This window comes from Coregonus lavaretus (assembly GCF_964263955.1).
Source record: "Coregonus lavaretus genome assembly, chromosome: 5".
In the NCBI taxonomy this organism is placed as follows: domain Eukaryota; kingdom Metazoa; phylum Chordata; class Actinopteri; order Salmoniformes; family Salmonidae; genus Coregonus; species Coregonus lavaretus.
Genome location: NC_139992.1, coordinates 17,145,060 through 17,169,539, shown reverse-complemented (window position 1 = coordinate 17,169,539; position 24,480 = coordinate 17,145,060). Strand labels below are relative to the sequence as shown.

Sequence of the window (24,480 nt, the reverse complement as noted above, 5' to 3'; positions counted from 1 at the left end):
AGAGAAGAGGAGGCGAAGCGAGAGGTTTCACTCTCGCCAAAATATGTCAAAAATATTGGCTTAATTTGGACCTAAGCTTGTCTCCTGCCTTCCCGCCTTTGGCACAACGACTCCCATTGTTAGGGCGGATACATGAGCATCTCGTAACAGATCTCTGGTTGAGGTTGGGAAAAGAAAAGCGTTAAAAGTGCGCATGCGAGTTTATGCCTGCCTGCTATACGGCTAACAACAACACACAAGTCAGGAAGATATGATGGCAGACTCCGGACCCAAGGAAGTAGCGGTGATCGGGAACACCGACCTCACCTCGGCAGAACTAGATAACAACATTAAAAACACGGTATAGCTTCAAACATATTCGTATTGTCAAAAAGCGAGGCATTTGGATGTACGAAGCTGTTATGGAGCCTGTTGAATGAGTTGGGTTTTCTAGGCCTGATCAATCCACGGAGTTTCGCAGTGAGCTCCACTGAGCCAGCAGCAGCTGTAGGTAGCGGCATGTGCAGGAAATGACCGCAAAAAGTTCAACAACTCATTGTAATGTTCACGTCGACACAAAGTAAAGTTAGCTAGATCGTTCTTATTAAAATGGTTGGCTTGACCATTTTACCAGGAACTAGCTAGCTTGCTAGCCAACAACTTTTTTATGCTACAAAGTTGCACATTTGACAGGAGGGGCCAGCGGTTTAAAGGGACTTTGCTTACGTTACAGTACTAGGACCAGCTTGACCAATTATTGATGCCCATAATTGCAAACATACATCAAATTATACTGCATTATGTTATTGTTACCATGTTATGATGTGCATTGTCCTCTTCTAGATGGTTGAGATTGAAAAAGGGACTAGTCTTCTAAGAAAGATGGAGATCAGTGTTGCAGAGGCAGAGAAAAGGACTGGGAAGAATACAGTCAACATGCAGGAGATATACACCGTTTACCTAATTGAAACACGGTAATTATGCCTCATCAGCTTTTAATCATCTGTGTGAATGCTCTCAAACAATTTTTGATAGCCTACATACATCTTCCAGACCAGTACTACCATTTTGTGACACTGCCATGAACAGCTACTTCCACAATCACTCCTACACCTCCTTGTCTGCTCATAATTCCACACTCATTCATTACAGGTGGTCTGGCCATGATGATGATTCAAACATCTGACTCTTTTAGAAAAGTGACTTGGGCACACTCCATTCATTGAGAAGATGTGTTGTTTGTTCAAGAATTGCACATCACACCAGCTTTATTTCTTACTTTTATCTAGCTAGCTATACTATTCACTGGTTTCATTTCATGCAATCACACACAATAAACGTGCACACACACAAATCATGTAAGGACACAAGCTATACATACTGTACACGCACACTGGGCCTTTGTTTACCAGTGGGCCATTGAAAAGGGAGGGTATTGTAACCAGGCTCTCAGTGCAGTTAGACTGGAGAATGCCACCCAGCTACTTCTTTCTTTCTCTGCTCTCCTCTCCTTTTCTCCCTAGTCTTTGCTGCTGGATCCACATATACTTCTAAAGTTGAAGTCTCCCCTTCCCCTTTCTCTCTCTCTCTTTCTTCTCTGTCAGGAGTTTCTCTCTCTCCTCTGGTTTTATATCATAGTGTTGGCATCAAAAATTCATAGAATGTTGGATAATACTGTATTTGGTACCTTGAAAGATGGCTTATATACTGTAACGTATCAAATGTTTAGGTGGTACTCTTATTCAAGTCCAGTTGTATGACTTAAGTCCTTCCCTCTCTTCTGACAGGCCGGTTGATGCTGTGACAGAAGGTATAACCCCAGACTCCTTATGGCGGAGATACAGCGAGTTTGAGCTTCTCAGAAACTACCTGTTGGTCACCTATCCCTTTGTCGTTGTTGCCCCGTTACCTGAGAAGAGGGTACGTGAGAACAAGGAGGATGCCTTGGATGAAATTAGTGCAGTGCTGTGTAGTTTAGGAAGTGATATGTGTAGCATGATGTACTTACTACAGTACCTGTAATGCTCTGTACAACATCCAGTTTTATGTTGAAGACATTCCTGAAGCTAACATAATGGTGTTCCATCTCCTTATCAATATAGTAGTAATTCTTTGTCGGTTTCTCACAGGCAGAGATTGTGTGGCATAAGCTGTCGGCGGACAACATGGACCCAGACTTTGTGGAGAGGAGGAGGGTTGGACTGGAAAACTTCCTGCTCCGAGTCGCCTCCCACCCAGTTCTCTGCAATGACAAGATCTTCTACATCTTCCTCACTGAGGTCAGTTACAGATGTAGTATCTTAATTTGACCAGTATTGTCGCAGCAAAATAATCCTGCAACAGCAGTATTTGAACAATTCTTCCATTCACACTTTTCCGCTGATGTAATGTTGCTTGATCGGTGGTCATGCTATTAGCTGGCCAAAATTAGGCTGCATGAAAAGTGCATTACTGTTAATATAACTGTGTTAGTGCAGGTTTTCAGTGAATTTATGTAAATCCTGAGGCGCAGGAAAATTCTCAGCAACTACAGTGATCAAATGACGATCCTACATTTGTAGCCAAGCTACTATAGACACACACCTTAACAGAGTGAAACTAGCCTGATCCCAGATCTGTTTGTGCTGTTTTGCCTACTCCATTGTCATGTGTGACAATGACCAAAGGAACACCTTTGACCTATTGAGTTGACAGTGTGCCCCCATGCATCAGGCTCTCCTATCTCTGATGATCTTTGTCAAAGTCACATGGCATCCTCTCTCTGTCCAGCAGGAAAAAGATTGGAAGGAAATGGTGTACGAGACAGGATTTCAAGCAAAGGTACTCCTTCAGCACTTCATGGTTGCATTGTCCTGTCAACCTTTTTGGATAATACCTTACCGGGTGACTTTGCAAACCATAGCTGTGCAATAAAGTATATTGTAAAGGTTGATATATATATATTTATTAAAAATAAATCTGATACAGCATGTTTTAGGTCTCAATGGTACAGTGTTGTCAAAAATTATTCAGGTCCTCAATAGCAACTTCTGAACAAACAAACATAGGAATCCATTTGTTGATATCTAATTTATCTGTCTGTTTTTTACAGGCTGATTCCAGGTTGAAAGCTATGAATGCAGCATTCCGGGTGAAGAATCCAGATGGGTAGGTCATAGAAATGATCCATCCCAAATGACACCCTAAAGGGTCAACTGTATATTAGGGCTGTCACAATACCAGTATCGCAAAAATGAAGACACAAAGCAGACCATACTCTTTGGTCCTTTTAAAAACCTGCTGTATGTAAAATATTGTGTGCTATAGCTTGGAAAATAAATACATGTGACTCTGGATGACACCATAATGATGTTTGTGTCCATTTTACATTTACATTTTAGCAGACGCTCTTATCCAGAGCGACTTACAGGAGCAATTAGGGTTAAGTGCCTTGCTTAATGGCACATCGACAGATTTTTCACCTAGTCGGCTCCGGGATTAGAACCAGCGACCTTTCAGTTACTGGCACAATGCTCTTACCCACTAAGCTACCTGCCGCCCAACATTAGGGCTGTTTTCCTGAAGTTAAATCTGCTTTGTGTTTTGTTTCAACAATACTAATGAGTATCGCAATACTGGTATCGTCCCGGCCCTAGTGTATATAGTGCTTTGAACTCTGGTCAAAAGTTGTACACTTTATAGGGAGAATAGGGTGCCATTTGGGATGCATCCATTGTTTTCTTGTCACAGTTTTATTTTGTGTGGAGCCAGCAATGCACTTCCATCTCCATGTTGTAACATGAATAATGTGGACTCTGTCTCTACTATCCATCCCATTCCCCTTTATTTGATGTACTTACATACTTGGTTCTGGGACTGTGTGGTAAGTACAGTAGGATCAGGTCAATGTCAATTCCAATATTGACTCTTGTCTTGTTTATCTGCCTTGCTGGGAAGAAAGTCTTGATTTAAGTAGTGATTGGGTGAATTCTTGTTCTTCTCTGGCTCTGGCGTCTGCAGACGGTTTACAGAGTTGAAACACTACAGTGACGAGCTACAGACTGTGCTCTCCCATCTGCTGAGAGTACGGGCGGTAAGTACAGGCAGCTGTCGGCATATTCACACATCTTACTGACTAGACTGACAACCGGACCTGGGTTCAAATACTATTTGATATCTTTCAAATACTTTGAGTGTCTAGCCTGCCTGGAATGCCAGATGGGCGAGGTTTGGAGTTTTGGAACTATTCAATTGTTCCATTGAGCCAGGGAAGCTAAATCGAGCAAAGACAAAGTATTTTAAATGATTTCAAATAGTATTTGAACCCTGGTCTGTTTACTATACTCCCATTCTGCCAGCTGTAACATACATTTTACTGACTAGACTAGACATACAGCTAGCGCTAACACAGATGAGCTGGCCTGGAAGTTGACATACATTAGAAGGATAAAACGCACAAGTGGTCTGTCTGATAAAAGTGGATTTGCTGCTGTAACACACAACTTAATGACTAGACTGGGACTAGACCTACAGCCAGCCGGTTGTAACACATAAGATGGCCACAATTAGACTGACTACACCAGCACACTGCACGCTGTAACATACAACTAAGGCTTGCGTCCTAAATGCCACCCTATTCCCTTCAGTGTGGAAATTCACATACATTCCGCAGATAAAACATATAGCTGGTCTATCTGATAAAAGTGGATTTACACTTGATTTGAGAAAACAGTAACGCATAGCTGCTTTACCATAACTGAACAAGGGGGCTATGATGCATTCAACTTATGGTAGCTAGGTTCAACAACCACATATCACAGTCATAGTACACTACCGTTCAAAAGTTTGGGGTCACTTAGAAATGTCCTTGTTTTCCATGAAAACATACATGAAATGAGTTTGAATAGGAAATGTAGCAAAATGCATAGGAAATGTAGTCATTGACAAGGTTAGAAATAATGATTTTTAATATAAATAATAATTGTGTCCTTCAAACTTTGCTTTCGTCAAAGAATCCTCCTTTGCGGCAATTACAGCCTTGCAGACCTTTGGCATTCTAGTTGTCAATTTGTTGAGGTAATCTGAAGAGATTTCACCCCATGCTTCCTGAAGCACCTCCCACAAGTTGGATTGGCATTTCTTACGTACCATACGGTCAAGCTGCTCCCACAACAGCTCAATAGGGTTGAGATCCGGTGACCGTGCTGGCCACTCCATTATAGACAGAATACCAGCTGACTGCTTCTTCCCTAAATAGTTCTTGCATAGTTTGGAGCTTTACTTTGGGTCATTGTCCTGTTGTAGGAGGAAATTGGCTCCAATCAAGTGCCGTCCACAGGATATGGCATGGCGTTGCAAAATGGAGTGATAGCCTTCCTTCTTCAAGATCCCTTTTACCCTGTACAAATCTCCCACTTTACCACCACCAAAGCACCCCCAGACCATCACATTGCCTCCAGCATGCTTGACAGATGGCATCAAGCACTCCTCCAGCATCTTTTCATTTGGTCTGCGTCTCACAAATGTTCTTCTTTGTGATCTGAACACCTCAAACTTTGATTTGTCTGTCCATAACACTTTTTTCCAATCTTCCTCTGTCCAGTGTCTGTGTTCTTTTGCCCATCTTAATCTTTTATTTTTATTGGCCAGTCTGAGATATGGCTTTTTCTTTACAACTCTGCCTAGAAGGTCAGCATCCCGGAGTCGCCTCTTCACTGTTGACATTGAGACTGGTGTTTTGCGGGTACTATTTAATGAAGCTGCCAGTTGAGGACCTGTGAGGCGTCTGTTTCTCAAACTAGACACTCTAAAGTATTTGACCTCTTGCTCAGTTGTGCACCGGGTCCTCACACTCCTCTTTCTATTCTGGTTAGAGCCAGTTTGCGCTGTTCTGTGAAGGGAGTAGTACACAGCGTTGTACGAGATCTTACATTTTTTGGCAATTTCTCGCATGGAATAGCCTTCATTTCTCAGAACAAGAATAGACTGACGAGTTGCAGAAGAAAGTTATTTGTTTCTGGCCATTTTGATCCTGTAATCGAACCCGCAATTGCTGATGCTCCAGATACTGAACTAGTATCAAGAAGGCCAGTTTTATTGCTTCTTTAATCAGCACATAACAGTTTTCAGCTGTGCTAACATAATTGCAAAAGGGTTTTCTAATGATCAATTAGCCTTTTAAAATGATAAACTTGGATTAGCAAACACAACGTGCCATTGGAACACAGGACTGATGGTTGCTGATAATGGGCCTCTGTACACCTATGTAGATATTCCATAAAAAATCAGCCGTTTCCAGCTACAATAGCCATTTACAACATTAACAATGTCTACACTGTATTTCTGATCAATTTGATGTTATTTTAATGGACAAAGAAATTGCTTTTCTTTTGAAAACGAGGACATTTCTAAGTGACCCAAACTTTTGAACGGTAGTGTAAGTAGAACATTCCTCAATAAAGCAGCTGTCTGCAACACTGTACCTCACTATTGTCTCTGTGTTTCATAACACCATATGTAACATAACATGGAAGCAGCGGTATCAAAAAACTATGCAAAATTTGACCTAGAACTTGACCTTCTTCATCCACTCAGAGGGTAGCAGATCGACTGTATGGGGTGTACAAAGTGCATGGAAACTATGGACGAGTCTTCAGGTAAGAGTAGTGTGTTTGGACAAAAGTGTGACGTGTGTATAAAGCTGTTGCATTATTTTTTACATTTACGTCATTTAGCTGACGCTCTTATCCAGAGCGACTTAGTTAGTGCATACATTATTATTTTCATACTGGCCCCCCGTGGGAAACGAACCCACAACCCTGGCGTTGCAAACGCCATGCTCTATCAACTGAGCTACCTCCCTGCCTGCGCCGCCCCATTGGTCTCCCGGTTGCGGCCGGCTACAGCAGAGCCTGGATTATGTACTATGTAATGACTAAATAAGTGTGTTTTTTTTGTGAAATATGTTCTCTGTGCTTGTGTTGGACAGTGAGTGGAGTGCCATAGAGAAAGAGATGGGAGATGGACTACAAAGTGCTGGCCATCACATGGATGCGTAAGTGTTTGTTTTCAAAAACCACGTTTCCATCCACAGTCATATCGGCAAAAAAAAACAAAACATGACAGCTGTGATGGAAACAGGAAGTTTCAGTGTAATTTTATAAATGCCTACAGATCATTTGTTCGTTCGACATGGTGAGTTCTTTTTGTATCCAGAAAATTAAATATGCGGAAAATGTCAGTGGAAATGCCTTTATGTGCAAATATTGATATAATAACCATCATATCGAAGTAAATCTGGAGTCACGCGTTGTGTGGTCCTCCCATAAAATTTACGGTAGAGTTGAAAATGCGATGGAAACCCGTTGAACTTTAGATTTTTATTCAGTACATGAAAATGTAAGTGAAAAAGTACATTTTGTGTGCACTACGTCATCACACACTGATTTTTATCCGGAACAAGTCCATTTGGTGGACGCATTCCACTGGTGGGAAAATGCACATATATCTTTAAATGCACATATCTATGTCTTTATTAGTGAGTTGTAACCACACAATAATCTCCCATATTAATCCATAACAATTTTATTGGATTACAACAGGATTGTATGTAAAATAATAAATAAAATTAAAGGCACTATATAGTGACTAGGGTGGCATTTCAGACGCATCCAACCTCTCTTGTTACCTTCTGAGACCTCATACAGGCTCACTAAAGGAGCTGATATGCACAACCCCACTTCCCCCCAGCAACGCTGTACATATTACATAGTTCCTAGTTAAGCTATACAACACATTTGCCGTGTTTGATTTGAAAGCAGTTCAAATTTGAAGCACAGAGTCTGCTGTAGCAGGTAGCTGACCATGAGGACTGGGGAGATTTGTGTTGTGAAGGTTCTGGGTTCAAACTGAGAACTGTCTGGCACATAGCCAGAGACTTTTACTTTCAACTTGGGTGCTGTGTATAGTTCTCTTGAGTGGTCTCAACCCTGACCTTGGAGTAGCAACATACACACACCATGGAGTGATAACATGATTAGCCCCTACCCCTTTACTGATGGTTACCAGATTGCAGGGCTCAATTCTAGAGGTCAGGGGTCACAGAGCTTGGACAGCTGAGGTTTATCAAGGAAAGACAGCATTTTTTTCTGTCAACGGTTGAGTCCCAAATGGCTCCCTATTTATTGAGAGAGAGAGAGGTTTCGCTATCCCTTGACAGATGGAATGAAGCAAATGTATCCTTAACGCAGAAAGGTTCTTAATAAATAATTTTTGTTAAAGTATTTGGTCAAAATCTGATTATAGTTCAACTTTAAGTCACTGACTGGAATAGATATATTTTGGGTGTCTCCTTGCCTCATGGTATTTATGGTTTCCTGTCCATCTGTAGAGGGTGTGATGGATTAAAGGAAGTGTATTCATACTCCCGTCTCTTGTCTGCAGGTATGATACCTCTGTGCTTTAGTCTTACTTCAGTGAGCATATGTAGTTTCCCCATCCCTCTGTTAAATATGTGTTTGTTGTAAAGCAAGTGTATTCATATGGACTCCCCTCTTGTCTACAGGTATGCTGCCTCTGTAGATGATATTCTGGAGGAGGAGGAGCACTATGCTGATCAGCTGAAGGAGTACCTGTTCTATACTGATGCACTTAGGTATTTACTACAGTATGCCCACTGTACACTGGGACTGCTGCTGTAGGCCAAGTACATATCACTATATAAACCGGGGGTGTCAAACATATGGCCCGTGATCGGTCCAATCTGGCCCGCGGGTGGTTTGAGTTAAAACATTTAAAATCTATATTGTTTTGGGGGTGGGGGACAAACTCAAGATACTTTATAATGATTAAAATCAAAATGTGTAGAAATGATAATGGACCTACATTCATGCAGTTTCTTGACTGTCCATCTTGCTAATAAGCACCGTCATGAAAGCTAGACAGTCGGGGAGCGTCAAATTCAAAAAATGACGGACAGAGGACTATTTTTTTGCTAATTTTGACGGCGAGGCAGTACATCCAATTTTTATGCGGCCCTCCAGACCTCGTTGAAGATGGAATGCGGCCCCCGTGGCAAAATCGGTTTGACACCCCTGAAGATCATCATGCCAAATCACTAGTCAGTGTGCCCTGGGTTGTATGTGTTATGTAGGTAGCTTCACATCCTCACGTTACCTTGCCGAAGACGTGTGTGGACCTCTGTTGACTTTTGCCAATGGCAGACTAAATTCCAATGGCAGTCATACTGTACTCATTGAGCCCCCTCATTGAATCTATAGAACAGCCCTCTGACCCTGTTTGTATGGTGCATAATGATCATACATAGTACAGTAGCAACCATAATAAGCAGCTAGGCATCAGTACATCCAGTAGCAACCATGATGATCAGCAAAGGCCTCTGTTTCTGCAGGGCAGTATGCAGGAAGCATGAGTTGACACAATTTGAGCTGGAGATGGTGGCACTGGACCTAGCCTCTAAGAAACAGCAGAAGGAGGAGCTGGTCACTGGGGTGAGTTGTGTTATATATACAATTGAAGTCGGAAGTTTACATACACATTTTAAATTTTTTGTCTTCTTTTTTTTTTCATACTGGCCCCCCGTGGGAATCGAACCCACAACCCTGGCGTTGCAAGCGCCATGCTCTATCAACTGCGCTACACCTTAGCCAAATGCATTAAAACTCAGTTTTTCACAATTCCTGACATTTAATCCTAGTAAAGCTTCCCTGTCTTAGGTCAGTTAGGATCACCACTTTATTTTAAGAATGTGAAATGTCAGAATAATAGTAGAGAGAATGATTGATTTATTTCAGTTTTTATTTATTTCATCACATTCCCAGTGGGTCAGAAGTTTACATACACTAATTTAGCATTTGGTAGCATTGCCTTTAAATTGTTTAACTTGGGTCAAACATTTTGGGTAGCATTCCACAAGCTTCCCACAATAAGTTGGGTGAATTTTGGCCTATTCCTCCTGACAGAGCTGGTGTAACTGAGTCAGGTTTGTAGGCATCCTTGCTCGCACACACTTTTCCAGTTCTGCCCACAAAGGGGCTTTGTGATGGCCACTCCAATACCTTGACTTTGTTGTCCTTAAGCCATTTTGCCACAAATTTGGAAGTATGCTTGGGGTCATTGTCCATTTGGAAGACCCATTTGCGACCAAGCTTTAACTTCCTGACTGATGTCTTGAGATGTTGCTTCAATATATCCATATACTTTTCCTTCCTCATGATGCCATCTATTTTGTGAAGTGCACCAGTCCCTCCTGCAGCAAAGCACCCCCACAGCATGATGCTGCCACCCCGTGCTTCAAGGTTGGGATGGTGTTCTTCGGCTTGCAAGTTCCTGCTTTTTCCTCCAAACATAACGATGGTCATTATGGCCAAACAGTTCTATTTTTGTTTCATCAGACCAGAGGACATTTCTCCAAAAACTACAATCTTTGTCCCCATGTGGAGTTGCAAACCGTAGTCTGGCTTTTTTATGGCGGTTTTGGAGCAGTGGCTTCTTCCTTGCTGAGCGGCCTTTCAGGTTATGTCGATATAGGACTCGTTTTACTGTGGATATATATATATATATATATATATATATATATATATATATATATATATATATATATATATATATATATATATATATATATATATATATATATATATATATATATATATATATATATATATATATATATATATATATATATATATACATACATACATACATACATACAGTGGGGGGAAAAAAGTATTTAGTCAGCCACCAATTGTGCAAGTTCTCCCACTTAAAAAGATGAGAGAGGCCTGTAAATTTCATCATAGGTACACGTCAACTATGACAGACAAATTGAGAAAAAAAAATCCAGAACATCACATTGTAGGATTTGTAATGAATTTATTTGCAAATTATGGTGGAAAATAAGTATTTGGTCACCTACAAACAAGCAAGATTTCTGGCTCTCACAGACCTGTAACTTCTTCTTTAAGAGGCTCCTCTGTCCTCCACTCGTTACCTGTATTAATGGCACCTGTTTGAACTTGTTATCAGTATAAAAGACACCTGTCCACAACCTCAAACAGTCACACTCCAAACTCCACTATGGCCAAGACCAAAGAGCTGTCAAAGGACACCAGAAACAAAATTGTAGACCTGCACCAGGCTGGGAAGACTGAATCTGCAATAGGTAAGCAGCTTGGTTTGAAGAAATCAACTGTGGGAGCAATTATTAGGAAATGGAAGACATACAAGACCACTGATAATCTCCCTCGATCTGGGGCTCCACACAAGATCTCACCCCGTAGGGTCAAAATGATCCCAAGAACGGTGAGCAAAAATCCCAGAACCACACGGGGGGACCTGGGGAATGACCTGCAGAGAGCTGGGACCAAAGTAACAAAGCCTACCATCAGTAACACACTACGCCGCCAGAGACTCAAATCCTGCAGTGCCAGACGTGTCCCCCTGCTTAAGCCAGTACATGTCCAGGCCCGTCTGAAGTTTGCTAGAGTGCATTTGGATGATCCAGAAGAGGATTGGGAGAATGTCATATGGTCAGATGAAACCAAAATAGAACTTTTTGGTAAAAACTCAACTCGTCGTGTTTGGAGGACAAAGAATGCTGAGTTGCATCCAAAGAACACCATACCTACTGTGAAGCATGGGGGTGGAAACATCATGCTTTGGGGCTGTTTTTCTGCAAAGGGACCAGGACGACTGATCCGTGTAAAGGAAAGAATGAATGGGGCCATGTATCGTGAGATTTTGAGTGAAAACCTCCTTCCATCAGCAAGGGCATTGAAGATGAAACGTGGCTGGGTCTTTCAGCATGACAATGATCCCAAACACACCGCCCGGGCAACGAAGGAGTGGCTTCGTAAGAAGCATTTCAAGGTCCTGGAGTGGCCTAGCCAGTCTCCAGATCTCAACCCCATAGAAAATCTTTGGAGGGAGTTGAAAGTCCGTGTTGCCCAGCGACAGCCCCAAAATATCACTGCTCTAGAGGAGATCTGCATGGAGGAATGGGCCAAAATACCAGCAACAGTGTGTGAAAACCTTGTGAAGACTTACAGAAAACGTTTGACCTGTGTCATTGCCAACAAAGGGTATATAACAAAGTATTGAGAAACTTTTGTTATTGACCAAATACTTATTTTCCACCATAATTTGCAAATAAATTCATTAAAAATCCTACAATTTGATTTTCTGGATTTTTTTTTCTCATTTTGTCTGTCATAGTTGATGTGTACCTATGATGAAAATTACAGGCCTCTCTCATCTTTTTAAGTGGGAGAACTTGCACAATTGGTGGCTGACTAAATACTTTTTTTCCCCACTGTATATATACAGTGAGGGAAAAAAGTATTTGATCCCCTGCTGATTTTGTACGTTTGCCCACTGACAAAGAAATGATCAGTCTATAATTTTAATGGTAGGTTTATTTGAACAGTGAGAGACTGAAAAACGCATGTCAAAAATGTTATAAATTGATTTGCATTTTAATGAGGGAAATAAGTATTTGACCCCCTCTCAATCAGAAAGATTTCTGGCTCCCAGGTGTCTTTTATATAGGTAACGAGCTGAGATTAGGAGCACACTCTTAAAGGGAGTGCTCCTAATCTCAGCTTGTTACCTGTATAAAAGACACCTGTCTATAGAAGCAATCAATCAATCAGATTCCAAACTCCCCACCATGGCCAAGACCAAAGAGCTCTCCAAGGATGTCAGGGACAAGATTGTAGACCTACACAAGGCTGGAATGGGCTACAAGACCATCGCCGAGCAGCTTGGTGAGAAGGTGACAACAGTTGGTGCAATTATTCACAAATGGAAGAAACACAAAATAACTGTCAATCTCCCTCGGCCTTGGGCTCCATGCAAGATCTCACCTCGTGGAGTTGCAATGATCATGAGAACAGTGAGGAATCAGCCCAGAACTACACGGGAGGATCTTGTCAATGATCTCAAGGCAGCTGGGACCATAGTCACCAAGAAAACAATTGGTAACACACTACGCTGTGAAGGACTGAAATCCTGCAGCGCCCGCAAGGTCCCCCTGCTCAAGAAAGCGCATATACATGCCCGTCTGAAGTTTGCCAATGAACATCTGAATGATTCAGAGGAGAACTGGGTGAAAGTGTTGTGGTCAGATGAGACCAAAATGGAGCTCTTTGGCATCAACTCAACTCGCCGTGTTTGGAGGAGGAGGAATGCTGCCTATGACCCCAAGAACACCATCCCCACCGTCAAACATGGAGGTGGAAACATTATGCTTTGGGGGTGTTTTTCTGCTAAGGGGACAGCACAACTTCACTGCATCAAAGAGACGATGGACGGGGCCATGTACCGTCAAATCTTGGGTGAGAACCTCCTTCCCTCAGCCAGGGCATTGAAAATGGGTCGTGGATGGGTATTCCAGCATGACAATGACCCAAAACACACGGCCAAGGCAACAAAGGAGTGGCTCAAGAAGAAGCACATTAAGGTCCTGGAGTGGCCTAGCCAGTCTCCAGACCTTAATTCCATAGAAAATCTGTGGAGGGAGCTGAAGGTTCGAGTTGCCAAACGTCAGCCTCAACCTTAATGACTTGGAGAAGATCTGCAAAGAGGAGTGGAACAAAATCCCTCCTGAGATGTGTTCAAACCTGGTGGCCAACTACAAGAAACGTCTGACCTCTGTGATTGCCAACAAGGGTTTTGCCACCAAGTACTAAGTCATGTTTTGCAGAGGGGTCAAATACTGTGGGGGAAAAAAAGTATTTAGTCAGCCACCAATTGTGCAAGTTCTCCCACTTAAAAATATGAGAGAGGCCTGTAATTTTCATCATAGGTACACGTCAACTATGACAGACAAATTGAGATTTTTTTTCTCCAGAAAATCACATTGTAGGATTTTTAATGAATTTACTTGCAAATTATGGTGGAAAATAAGTATTTGGTCACCTACAAACAAGCAAGATTTCTGGCTCTCACAGACCTGTAACTTCTTCTTTAAGAGGCTCTTCTGTCCTCCACTCGTTACCTGTATTAATGGCACCTGTTTGAACTTGTTATCAGTATAAAAGACACCTGTCCACAACCTCAAACAGTCACACTCCAAACTCCACTATGGCCAAGACCAAAGAGCTGTCAAAGGACACCAGAAACAAAATTGTAGACCTGCACCAGGCTGGGAAGACTGAATCTGCAATAGGTAAGCAGCTTGGTTTGAAGAAATCAACTGTGGGAGCAATTATTAGGAAATGGAAGACATACAAGACCACTGATAATCTCCCTCGATCTGGGGCTCCACGCAAGATCTCACCTCGTGGGGTCAAAATGATCACAAGAACGGTGAGCAAAAATCCCAGAACCACACGGGGGGACCTAGTGAATGACCTGCAGAGAGCTGGGACCAAAGTAACAAAGCCTACCATCAGTAACACACTACGCCGCCAGGAACTCAAATACTGCAGTGCCAGACGTGTCCCCCCTGCTTAAGCCAGTACATGTCCAGGCCCGTCTGAAGTTTGCTAGAGTGCATTTGGATGATCCAGAAGAGGATTGGGAGAATGTCATATGGTCAGATGAAACCAAAATAGAACTTTTTGGTAAAAACTCAACTCGTCGTGTTTGGAGGACAAAGAATGCTGAGTTGCATCCAAAGAACACCATACCTACTGTGAAGCATGGGGGTGGAAACATCATGCTTTGGGGCTCTTTTTCTGCAAAGGGACCAGGACGACTGATCCGTGTAAAGGAAAGAATGAATGGGGCCATGTATCGTGAGATTTTGAGTGAAAACCTCCTTCCATCAGCAAGGGCATTGAAGATGAAACGTGGCTGGGTCTTTCAGCATGACAATGATCCCAAACACACCGCCCGGGCAACGAAGGAGTGGCTTCGTAAGAAGCATTTCAAGGTCCTGGAGTGGCCTAGCCAGTCTCCAGATCTCAACCCCATAGAAAATCTTTGGAGGGAGTTGAAAGTCCATGTTGCCCAGCGACAGCCCCAAAACATCACTGCTCTAGAGGAGATCTGCGTGGAGGAATGGGCCAAAATACCAGCAACAGTGTGTGAAAACCTTGTGAAGACTTACAGAAAACGTTTGACCTGTGTCATTGCCAACAAAGGGTATATAACAAAGTATTGAGAAACGTTTGTTATTGACCAAATACTTATTTTCCACCATAATTTGCAAATAAATTCATTAAAAATCCTACAATGTGATTTTCTGGAATTTTTTTTCTCATTTTGTCTGTCATAGTTGACGTGTACCTATGATGAAAATTACAGGCCTCTCTCATCTTTTTAAGTGGGAGAACTTGCACAATTGGTGGCTGACTAAATACTTTTTTCCCCCACTGTACTTATTTCCCTCATTAAAATGCAAATCAATATATAACATTTTTGACATGCGTTCTTCTGGATTTCTTTGTTGTTATTCTGTCTCTCACTGTTCAAATAAACCTACCATTAAAATTATAGACTGATAATTTCTTTGTCAGTGGGCAAACGTACAAAATCAGCAGGGGATCAAATACTTTTTTCCCCTCACTGTGTATATACAGTGGGGAGAACAAGTATTTGATAAACTGCCGATTTTGCAGGTTTTCCTAATTACAAAGCATGTAGAGGTCTGTAATTTTTATCATAGGTACACTTCAACTTTGAGAGACGGAATCTAAAACAAAAATCCAGAAAATCACATTGTATGATTTTTAAGTAATTAATTTGCATTTTATTGCATGACATAAGTATTTGATCACCTACCAACCAGTAAAAATTCCGGCTCTCACAGCCCTGTTAGTTTTTCTTTAAGAAGCCCTCCTGTTCTCCACTCATTACCTGTATTAACTGCACCTGTTTGAACTCGTTACCTGTATAAAAGACACCTGTCCACACACTCAATCAAACAGACTCCAACCTCTCCACAATGGCCAAGACCAGAGAGCTGTGTAAGGACATCAGGGATAAAATTTTAGACCTGCACAAGGCTGGGATGGGCTACAGGACAATAGGCAAGCAGCTTGGTGAGAAGGCAACAACTGTTGGCGCAATTATTAGAAAATGGAAGAAGTTAAAGATGACGGTCAATCACCCTCGGTCTGGGGCTCCATGCAAGATCTCACCTCGTGGGGCATCGATGATCATGAGGAAGGTGAGGGATCAGCCCAGAACTACACGGCAGGACCTGGTCAATGACCTGAAGAGAGCTGGGACCACAGTCTCAAAGAAAACCATTAGTAACACACTACGCCGTCATGGATTAAAATCCTGCAGCGCACGCAAGGTCCCCCTGCTCAAGCCAGCGCATGTCCAGGCCCGTCTGAAGTTTGCCAATGACCATCTGGATGATCCAGAGGAGGAATGGGAGAAGGTCATGTGGTCTGATGAGACAAAAATAGAGCTTTTTGGTCTAAACTCCACTCGCCGTGTTTGGAGGAAGAAGAAGGATGAGTACAACCCCAAGAACACCATCCCAACCGTGAAGCATGGAGGTGGAAACATCATTCTTTGGGGATGCTTTTCTGCAAAGGGGACAGGACGACTGCACCGTATTGAGGGGAGGATGGATGGGGCCATGTATCGCGAGATCTTGGCCAACAACCTCCTTCCCTCAGTAAGAGCATTGAAATGGGTCGTGGCTGGGTCTTCCAGCATGACAACGACCCGAGACACACAGCCAGGGCAACTAAGGAGTAAGAAGCATCTGAAGGTCCTGGAGTGGCCTAGCCAGTCTCCAGACCTGAACCCAATAGAAAATCTTTGGAGGGAGCTGAAAGTCCGTATTGCCCAGCGACAGCCCCGAAATCTGAAGGTCTGTATGGAGGAGTGGGCCAAAATCCCTGCTGCAGTGTGTGCAAACCTGGTCAAGACCTACAGAAAACGTATGATCTCTGTAATTGCAAACAAAGGTTTCTGTACCAAATATTAAGTTCTGCTTTTCTGCTGTATCAAATACTTATGTCATGCAAAAAAAATGCAAATTAATTACTTAAAAATCATACAATTTGATTTTCTGGATTTTTGTTTGGATTTGTCTGGATTTTTAGATTCTGTCTCTCACAGTTGAAGTGTACCTATGATAACAATTACAGACCTCTACATGCTTTGTAAGTAGGAAAACCTGCAAGATCGGCAGTGTATCAAATACTTGTTCTCCCCACTGTATATAGCTGCGGAAAAAATTAAGAGACCACTGCAAAATTATCAGTTTCTCTGGTTTTATTATTTATAGGTATGTGTTTTGGTAAAAATAACATTTTTGTTTTATTCTATAAACTACTGACAACATTTCTCCCAAATTCCAAATAAAAATATTGTCATTTAGAGCATTTATTTGCAGAAAATGACAACTGGTCAAAATTAACAAAAAATATGCAGTGTTGTCAGACCTCGAATAATGCAAAGAAAATATGTTCATTTTTAAACAACACAATACTAATGTTTTAACTAAGGAAGAGTTCAGAAATCAATATTTTGTGGAATAACCCTGATTTTCATTCACAGCATTCATGCGTCTTGGCATGCTCCACTAGTCTTTCACATTGATGTTGGGTGACTTTATGCCACTCCTGGCGCAAAACTTCAAGCAGCTCGGCTTTGTTTGATTGCTTGTGACCATCCATCTTCCTCTTGATCACATTCCAGAAGTTTTCAATGGGGTTCAGGTCTGGATATTGGGCTGGCCATGACAGGGTCTTGATCTGGTGGTCCTTCATCCACACCTTGATTGACCTGGCTGTGTGGCATGGCGCATTGTCCTGCTGGAAAAACCAATCCTCAGAGTTGGGGAACAATGTCAAAGCAAAAGGAAGCAAGTTTTCTTCCAGGACAACCCTGCCCGATTCCAGCCTTGCTGAAGCACCCCCAGATCATCACCGATCCTCCACCAAATTTCACAGTGGGTGCGAGACACTGTGGCTTGTAGGCCTCTCCGGGTCTCCGTCTAACCATTAGACGACCAGGTGTTGGGCAAAGCTGAAAATTGGACTCATCAGAGAAGATTACCTTACTCCCGTCCTCTACAGTCCAATCCATATGGTCTTTTGCAAACCTCAGCCTGGCTCTTCTTTGCTTCTCATTGATGAAGGGCTTTTTTCTAGCTTTGCACGACTTCAGCCATGCCCCTAGGAGCCTGTTTCAAACCGTCCTCGCGGTGCACTTCACCCCAGCTGCCGTTTGCCATTCTTTTTGTAGGTCACTTGATGTCATCCTATGGTTGTTGAGTGACATTCGAATGAGTTGGCGGTCATCCCGGTGAGTAGAGAGTCGTTTTTTCGCCCTCTGCCGGTCTGTAGCTTTGTTGTTCCCAATGTCTGCTGCTTGATCTTGTTCTTATGAACCGCCGTCTTTGAAATTTTAAGGATGGAAGCAACCTGACGCTCACTGTATCCCTCTGCCAGTAAAGCCAGAATTGAACCCTTCTTTTCCTCACTCAACTTTCCTTTTCAACTCTTTTGGCATGGTCAATAATTATTATTAATATTACTTTTGAGGTACTATTAGCACTGTTTTTGCCATCCAGCTGGTCCTATTGCAAGAGGATAGTGATGACCACAGCAGTGGTTTTTATACTTTTCCTCGTTAAATAAGATTTGGTTCAGGTGATCGCCTAGTCAGTACCTAATTCAGTAGAATGAGGTGTGCCTGTGTTGGAATTCAACAGACACTGGAATGGAATGGCTGTCATACATGTAGAGATGCTGATTTATGAAAAATGTGCAGTGGTCTCTTCATTTTTTCCACAGCTGTATATTACCAGTCAAAAGTTTGGCCACACCTACTCATTCAAGGGTTTTTCTTTATTTTGAATATTTTTTACTTTGTAGAATAATAGTGAAGACATCAAAACTATGAAATAACACATATGGAATCATGTAGTAAACAAAAAAGTGCTAAACAAATCCAAATCTATTTTATATTTGAGAATCTTCAAATAGCCACCCTTTGCCTTGATGACAGCTTTGCACCCTCTTGGCATTCTCTCAACCAGCTTCACCTGGAATGCTTTTCCAACAGTCTTGAAGGAGTTCCCACATATGCTGAGCACTTGTTGGCTGCTTTTCCGGTCCGACTCATCCCAAACCATCTCAATTGGGTTGAGGTCGGGGGAATGTGGAGGCCAGGTCATCTGATGCAGCACTCCATCACTCTCCTTCTTGGTAAAATAGCCCTTACACAGCCTGGAAGTGTGTTGGGTCATTGTCCTGTTGAAAATCAAAAGATGGTCCCACTAAGCCCAATCCAGATGGGATGGCGTATCGCTGTAGAATGCTGTGGTAGCCATGCTGGTTAAGTGTGCCTTGAATTCTAAATAAATCACAGACAGTGTCACCAGCAAAGCACCCCCACACCATAACACCACCTCCTCCATGCTTTACGTGGGAAATACACATGCGAAGATCATCCGTTCACCCAAATCGCGTCTCACAAAGACACAGCGGTTGGAACCAAAAATCTAAAATTTGGACTCCAGACCAAATGACAAATTTCCACCGGTCTAATGTCCATTGCTCGTGTTTCTTGGCCCAAGCAGGTCTCTTCTTCTTATTGGTGTCCTTTAGTAGTGGTTTCTTTGCAGCAATCGACCATGAAGGCCTGATTCACACAGTCCCCTCTGCACAGTTGATGTTGAGATGTGTCTGTTACTTGAACTCTGTGAAACATTTATTTGGGCTGCAATTTCTGAGGCTGGTAACTAATGAACTTATCCTCTGCAGCAGAGGTAACTCTGGGTCTTCTGTTCCTGTCGCGGTCCTCATGAGAGCCAGTTTCATCATAGCGCTTGATGGTTTTTGCGACTGCACTTGAAGAAACTTTCAACACACACACACACACACGGTCAGAGGCCATCTCCACAGCTATGAAGAACCAGGCTTGCGTCCCAAATGGCACCCTATTCCCTGTAGGACTATATACACTGAGTATACCAATCATTAGGAATGCCTTCCTGATATTGAGTTGCACCCCCCTCCAGGGGTGCCTGGCACCTACTACCATACCCTGTTCAAAGGCTTTTAAAGATGTTGTATTGCACATACACAATCCATTACTCAATTGTCTCAAGGCTTAAAAATCCTTCTTTAACCTGTCTCCTCCCCTTCATCTACACTGATTTGAAGTGAATTTAACAAGTGACATCAATAAGGGATCATAGCTTTCACCTGGATTCACCCTGTCAGTCTATGTCATGGAAAGAGCAGGTGTTCTTAATGTTGTGTATACTCAGTAGGGCTGTCCCCGACAAAATAAAATCTTGGTCGACCGAAAGTAATCTGTTCTTTGACCAATCGATTGCTCAAAATGTTTTGCGGTGTATTTTTCCATATATAGACACACCGAATGTGTTTTTAATAAAATCAACTCTGTGCATTGAGCTTGTCTGATGCTTTAAGCTTATGGTTTGATGCCTCGAGGGCGCCAGAGATCTAGATAACCAGAAGAAAAAAACCTTAACCTGACCCAACTATTCTCCTCCCGCTGGCTTTCGCAGATTCTGCCATTACTCTCCTGAAGTTGCCGGTAATAGGCTACATGAGTAGGCAACCTTTCTCATGTGGAATGCCAATTTATCTTAACATTTCTACCGATCTGCATGCCAGTTATGGTATTCCTATGCACATTTTCGTGGAACAGTTTCATTTAATTTATAATAACGTCTTCATATCTCAAAATCATTGTCATGTGGTTAATCAAAATTATATCCAAATCTAAATGAAAATGATACAAGCCTAAAAAGTAACTTCAATGGCCAACTATGTAAAAATAGCCTATAAAGCCAACAAATAAAAACATTGCAGCCTGCAGGTAGAAAATATGCTGATTTTTAAAGAGGAAAAAAAAAATATATCCTATAAATCACATTGGCTACACATGGCCTGTCTGCAATTTCTAAAAACCTGTTTTCGCTTTGTCATTATGGGGTATTGTGTATAGATTGATGAGGAAAATGTTTAATGTAAGCAATTTTAGAATAAGGCTGTAACGTAACAAAATGTGGAAAAAGTCAAGGGGTGTGTGTGTGTGTGTGTGTGTGTGACTGCAGCAATCTCAGTCGACCAACAGCCTAACGTCCAAACAATCGACTAGTGTGCCATTTGGGAATTAGCCCCAGTTTCTAAAGAGACATATGGAGCTCACCAGAAAATAATGAGACAATAGATCGCATATACAGTAGCAAGCACAGAAATACATTTAATTTGATCAAAGAAAAGTTTCTGTGAAGCTTATCCAAACCTTAAAGAATGGCCAGATTGGAATGTTTCTTTCCCTCCCTGTGTTCAGACGGTGCGGACCTTCTCACTGAAGGGGATGACCAGTAAGCTGTTTGGCCAGGAGACTGCAGAGCAGAGGGAGGCTAAACTACAAGTGTTGGAACAGCAGATAGCGGAGGGAGAGGTGGTTGTCAAAGAGAAGAACACCGAGAGCGAGTGAGAAACCCTCATTCTCAATCTCCTCTTATCTCCTTCTCTCTCTGTCTCCATCTTTTTCACTTTCTCTCTCTCGCATTCTCTCTCATTTTCTCTCTCTGGCTCCTGTGATTGTCTAGCATGTTATAATTGAATCACTAAATTTGCTGCTCTAATCAGCTGCTTTGAACGGTTGACCAGCTGACCATTTTTGTTGTTTATTTCAATTATTTGAGAAGGTTCTAAAGCAAGTCTCTGTCTCCCCAGTGAGTTTGTGAAGACTGCCTGGGTAGACATTGAGCGCTTTAAGGACCAGAAGGACCGGGACCTGAAGGAGGCCTTAATCAGCTATGCAGTCATGCAGATCAGCATGTGCAAAAAGGTAGGTGACACCTCCCCACAGATACATTAAACATATTGAGTATTCTGCCCGGAAATGTTTCTATTTTGTGTTATTTTATCAATACCAAATATGTTGTAAAATACTGTTACTGTGCTGCATAATACATAATATAACTGCTTGTGTTTTTCTTTGTCACTCTGGTTCTCTCTCTCGCTCGTTCTCTCTCGTTCTCTCTCGTTCTCTCGTTCTTTCGTTCTCTCTTTCTCGTTCTCTTTCTCGTTCTCTCTTTCTCGTTCTCTTTCATTCTCTTTCTCTCTCTCGTGTTCTCACTCGTTCTCTCTCTCGCTCGCTCGCTCGCTCTCGCTCGTTCTCTCTCTCGCTCGTTCTCTCTCTCGCTCGCTCGTTCTCTCTCTCGCTCGCTCATTCTCTCCCTCGCTCGCTCATTCTCTCTCTCTCGCTGGTTCTCTCATTCTCTCTCTCGCTCGCTCGTTCTCTCTCTCTCGCTCGTTCTCTCTCTCGCTCGTTCTCTCTCTCTCGTTTGTTCTCTCTCTCTCGTTCGTTCTCTCTCTCTCGTTCTCTCTCTCTCGTTCTTTCCCTCTCTCGTTCTCTCTCAGGGAATACAAGTGTGGACCAACGCAAAGGAGTGTTTCAACAAGATGTGATCTTCAAGGCCAAAGCAGACCCTCCAAACAAACTGCCAGAACAGGCTTCTTTTCAGGGGACTCCTCCTGGGGCTGCATCCCAAATGGAACTTTATTCTCTATATATTGCACCACTTTTGACCAGAGCCCTATGGGGTCTGTGCATTATATATAGGGAATAGGGTTCTTTTTGGGACGCATTCCTGGGCACAGACCCTATGATCCTAATCTGCTGAAGTAGCCATGGCTGCATACTGAGAGGTGTTTTGATCAGTTATGCACAAGAAGTAATAATCAGTGAATTCCTTGTCTATATCTTTATCATGTCTGATTGCTGGCTGCTTAGATTTGATCCACTTGCAATTGCAGTTATTTCTCACAGTGACTCTGACAAATGTATGTGTTTTTTTCGCACACATAAAATGTTGATGAGACTTTGATTTTGTAAGGAAAATCACTAAGCACTTACACTATGTTTATAGAGATGCCAAGATATGTGGACTGAAGCCAATATTCCAATGCTGCCTTTTACACAATGTTCAAAATAAGGTAATGAGATTTGTTCTATACGAAGAGTATTCTTGACTTTTTTGTTATTTTCATGCATACTTTACTGATTGTGCTTTTGTAAACATTTTACTCTTGAGTGGACAGTGTGGTTGGTATATTGAACTTTCTGTTTTCTCTACTCTCATTGTATTGTCCCAGTGTACTAAATAAGGGGTTCAACCTTTTCAGATGTTTTTTGTACATTTAAGAATGTTTTTCTATATTTAAAGACCTTACTGTACTTTGCCATTCAAGATGTAATCTGGCACTTGACCTTAAGTAACCACCATGATGAATGGCAGGCTTGTTGTTTTTGAAGAGTGGGTGGGTCAGTGTTTTGATAAATCTAGCCAAAGGAATAGGAAGGTCACAGGAAGACAGGATGTGATAATTGCCTTATGTTAGTGCTGTATGTGTACTGGGGATGCGGTCCAAATGGCTCCTAATTCCCTATATAGTGCACTACTTTTGGGCCCTGTTCAAAAGTAGTGCACTAAATAGGAAAGGGTGCAATTTGAGACACAACCCCAGGCCTCTTGCATTTCAGTTCACTCTAAGGGCCAGGGGAGGAGGTGTAATGGTAATCATTAATTTGGGATGAGATCAGAGCACTGGCAGGAAATTGTACTGTTTATGCGGTTGTACGGTTGTAATCATTGTGCCAAAAATACACTAATAAATAGGAAATTCTAGGTTAAGTTATCAGTCCTTAAATCATGTTTTTATTCATATGACTCAAAATGAAGTTTGAGAATATGGGAGGCTCATACTATGTTCCATTATGAGAGCTTATCAGACAGAAGCAGTGAAAAATGTATGCACTCTCTAACTGTAAGTCGCTCTGGATAAGAGCGTCTGCTAAATTACTTTAAAATGTAAATGTAAAAAATGTAAATGTAAAATGAATGCTGCCATCTGTTGTTTACTTAAATTAGTGTTTTGGTAGTAATGTACTATACTCAGTTTACATTTTTTGGCTCCGTTTGCACTGTGACTTAGGTGATACAGTTGTGCTCTAATCAGATTCAAGTAGTAACTATGAGTTAATTGGTGTACTAGTTAATTGATTTAATAGCGAGTTCTTTAACAAATCTTTAATGTTTTCTTTTTTGTCAAAGAGTATATCACTATCTGTCAAACAGTATTGTTTCTTGAATGCATGAAACATCGTGTTTTGGGAACAAATAGTGGCGTAGTCATATTCTAGTCCTGCGTGCGCGCGCGAAAGAGATGTAGAAAAGGGCTGCAGAACACACTGTAGTGCTTGCTCCGCTAGTCACTACAGGCACAGATGGAATAATGAGAGCGATATTTCACTGGATGTATAAATATGAAGCATCCGCTTGGCGTTTCCACTCACTACCAAATATGGTAGTGAGAGAAAGCTCGATGGCGGGCAGTGGGAGAAGATGGAACGAGATGGGATTTTGGCCGACATTCTACACATTTTCTCATCGATGAAACATTTGATCTCAAAACAGTTTTCTGTTCCCAAAACTATTATCTGTTATGTAAAGAGTGGACTAAGATTCGTAGACTTTACCCTTTGCAAAAGTTTTTTAAAATCGCGTTGTTTAGAAGGTGCGCAAAGTGGGATTGA

At 42.0% G+C, this 24,480-nt stretch overlaps 1 protein-coding gene across 3 annotated transcripts; it reads left to right on the top strand.

Moving 5' to 3' along the window:
• The first annotated feature begins 205 nt into the window (after positions 1 to 205).
• On the top strand, positions 206 to 23,578 carry LOC311130003 (sorting nexin-4-like). Of its 3 annotated transcripts, XR_014613328.1 has the most exons (15): positions 206 to 340; positions 823 to 953; positions 1,767 to 1,899; positions 2,109 to 2,258; positions 2,752 to 2,799; positions 3,071 to 3,126; positions 3,979 to 4,051; positions 6,553 to 6,614; positions 6,947 to 7,012; positions 8,522 to 8,611; positions 9,368 to 9,467; positions 21,223 to 21,368; positions 21,615 to 21,729; positions 22,305 to 22,477; positions 22,545 to 23,578. XR_014613328.1 is itself a non-coding variant. In XM_084162595.1 (14 exons), the coding sequence occupies exons 1-14, from the start codon at positions 251 to 253 to the stop codon at positions 22,350 to 22,352; spliced, it is 1,308 nt and encodes a 435-aa protein (XP_084018721.1). In that variant the 5' UTR covers positions 206 to 250; the 3' UTR covers positions 22,353 to 23,578. The 3 variants fall into 3 exon arrangements, 2 of the variants coding, with proteins under 2 accessions (XP_084018721.1, XP_084018720.1); XM_084162595.1 differs by having other exon boundaries at positions 22,305 to 23,578; XM_084162594.1 differs by having other exon boundaries at positions 2,749 to 2,799; positions 22,305 to 23,578.
• Positions 23,579 to 24,480: the final 902 nt, after the last annotated feature.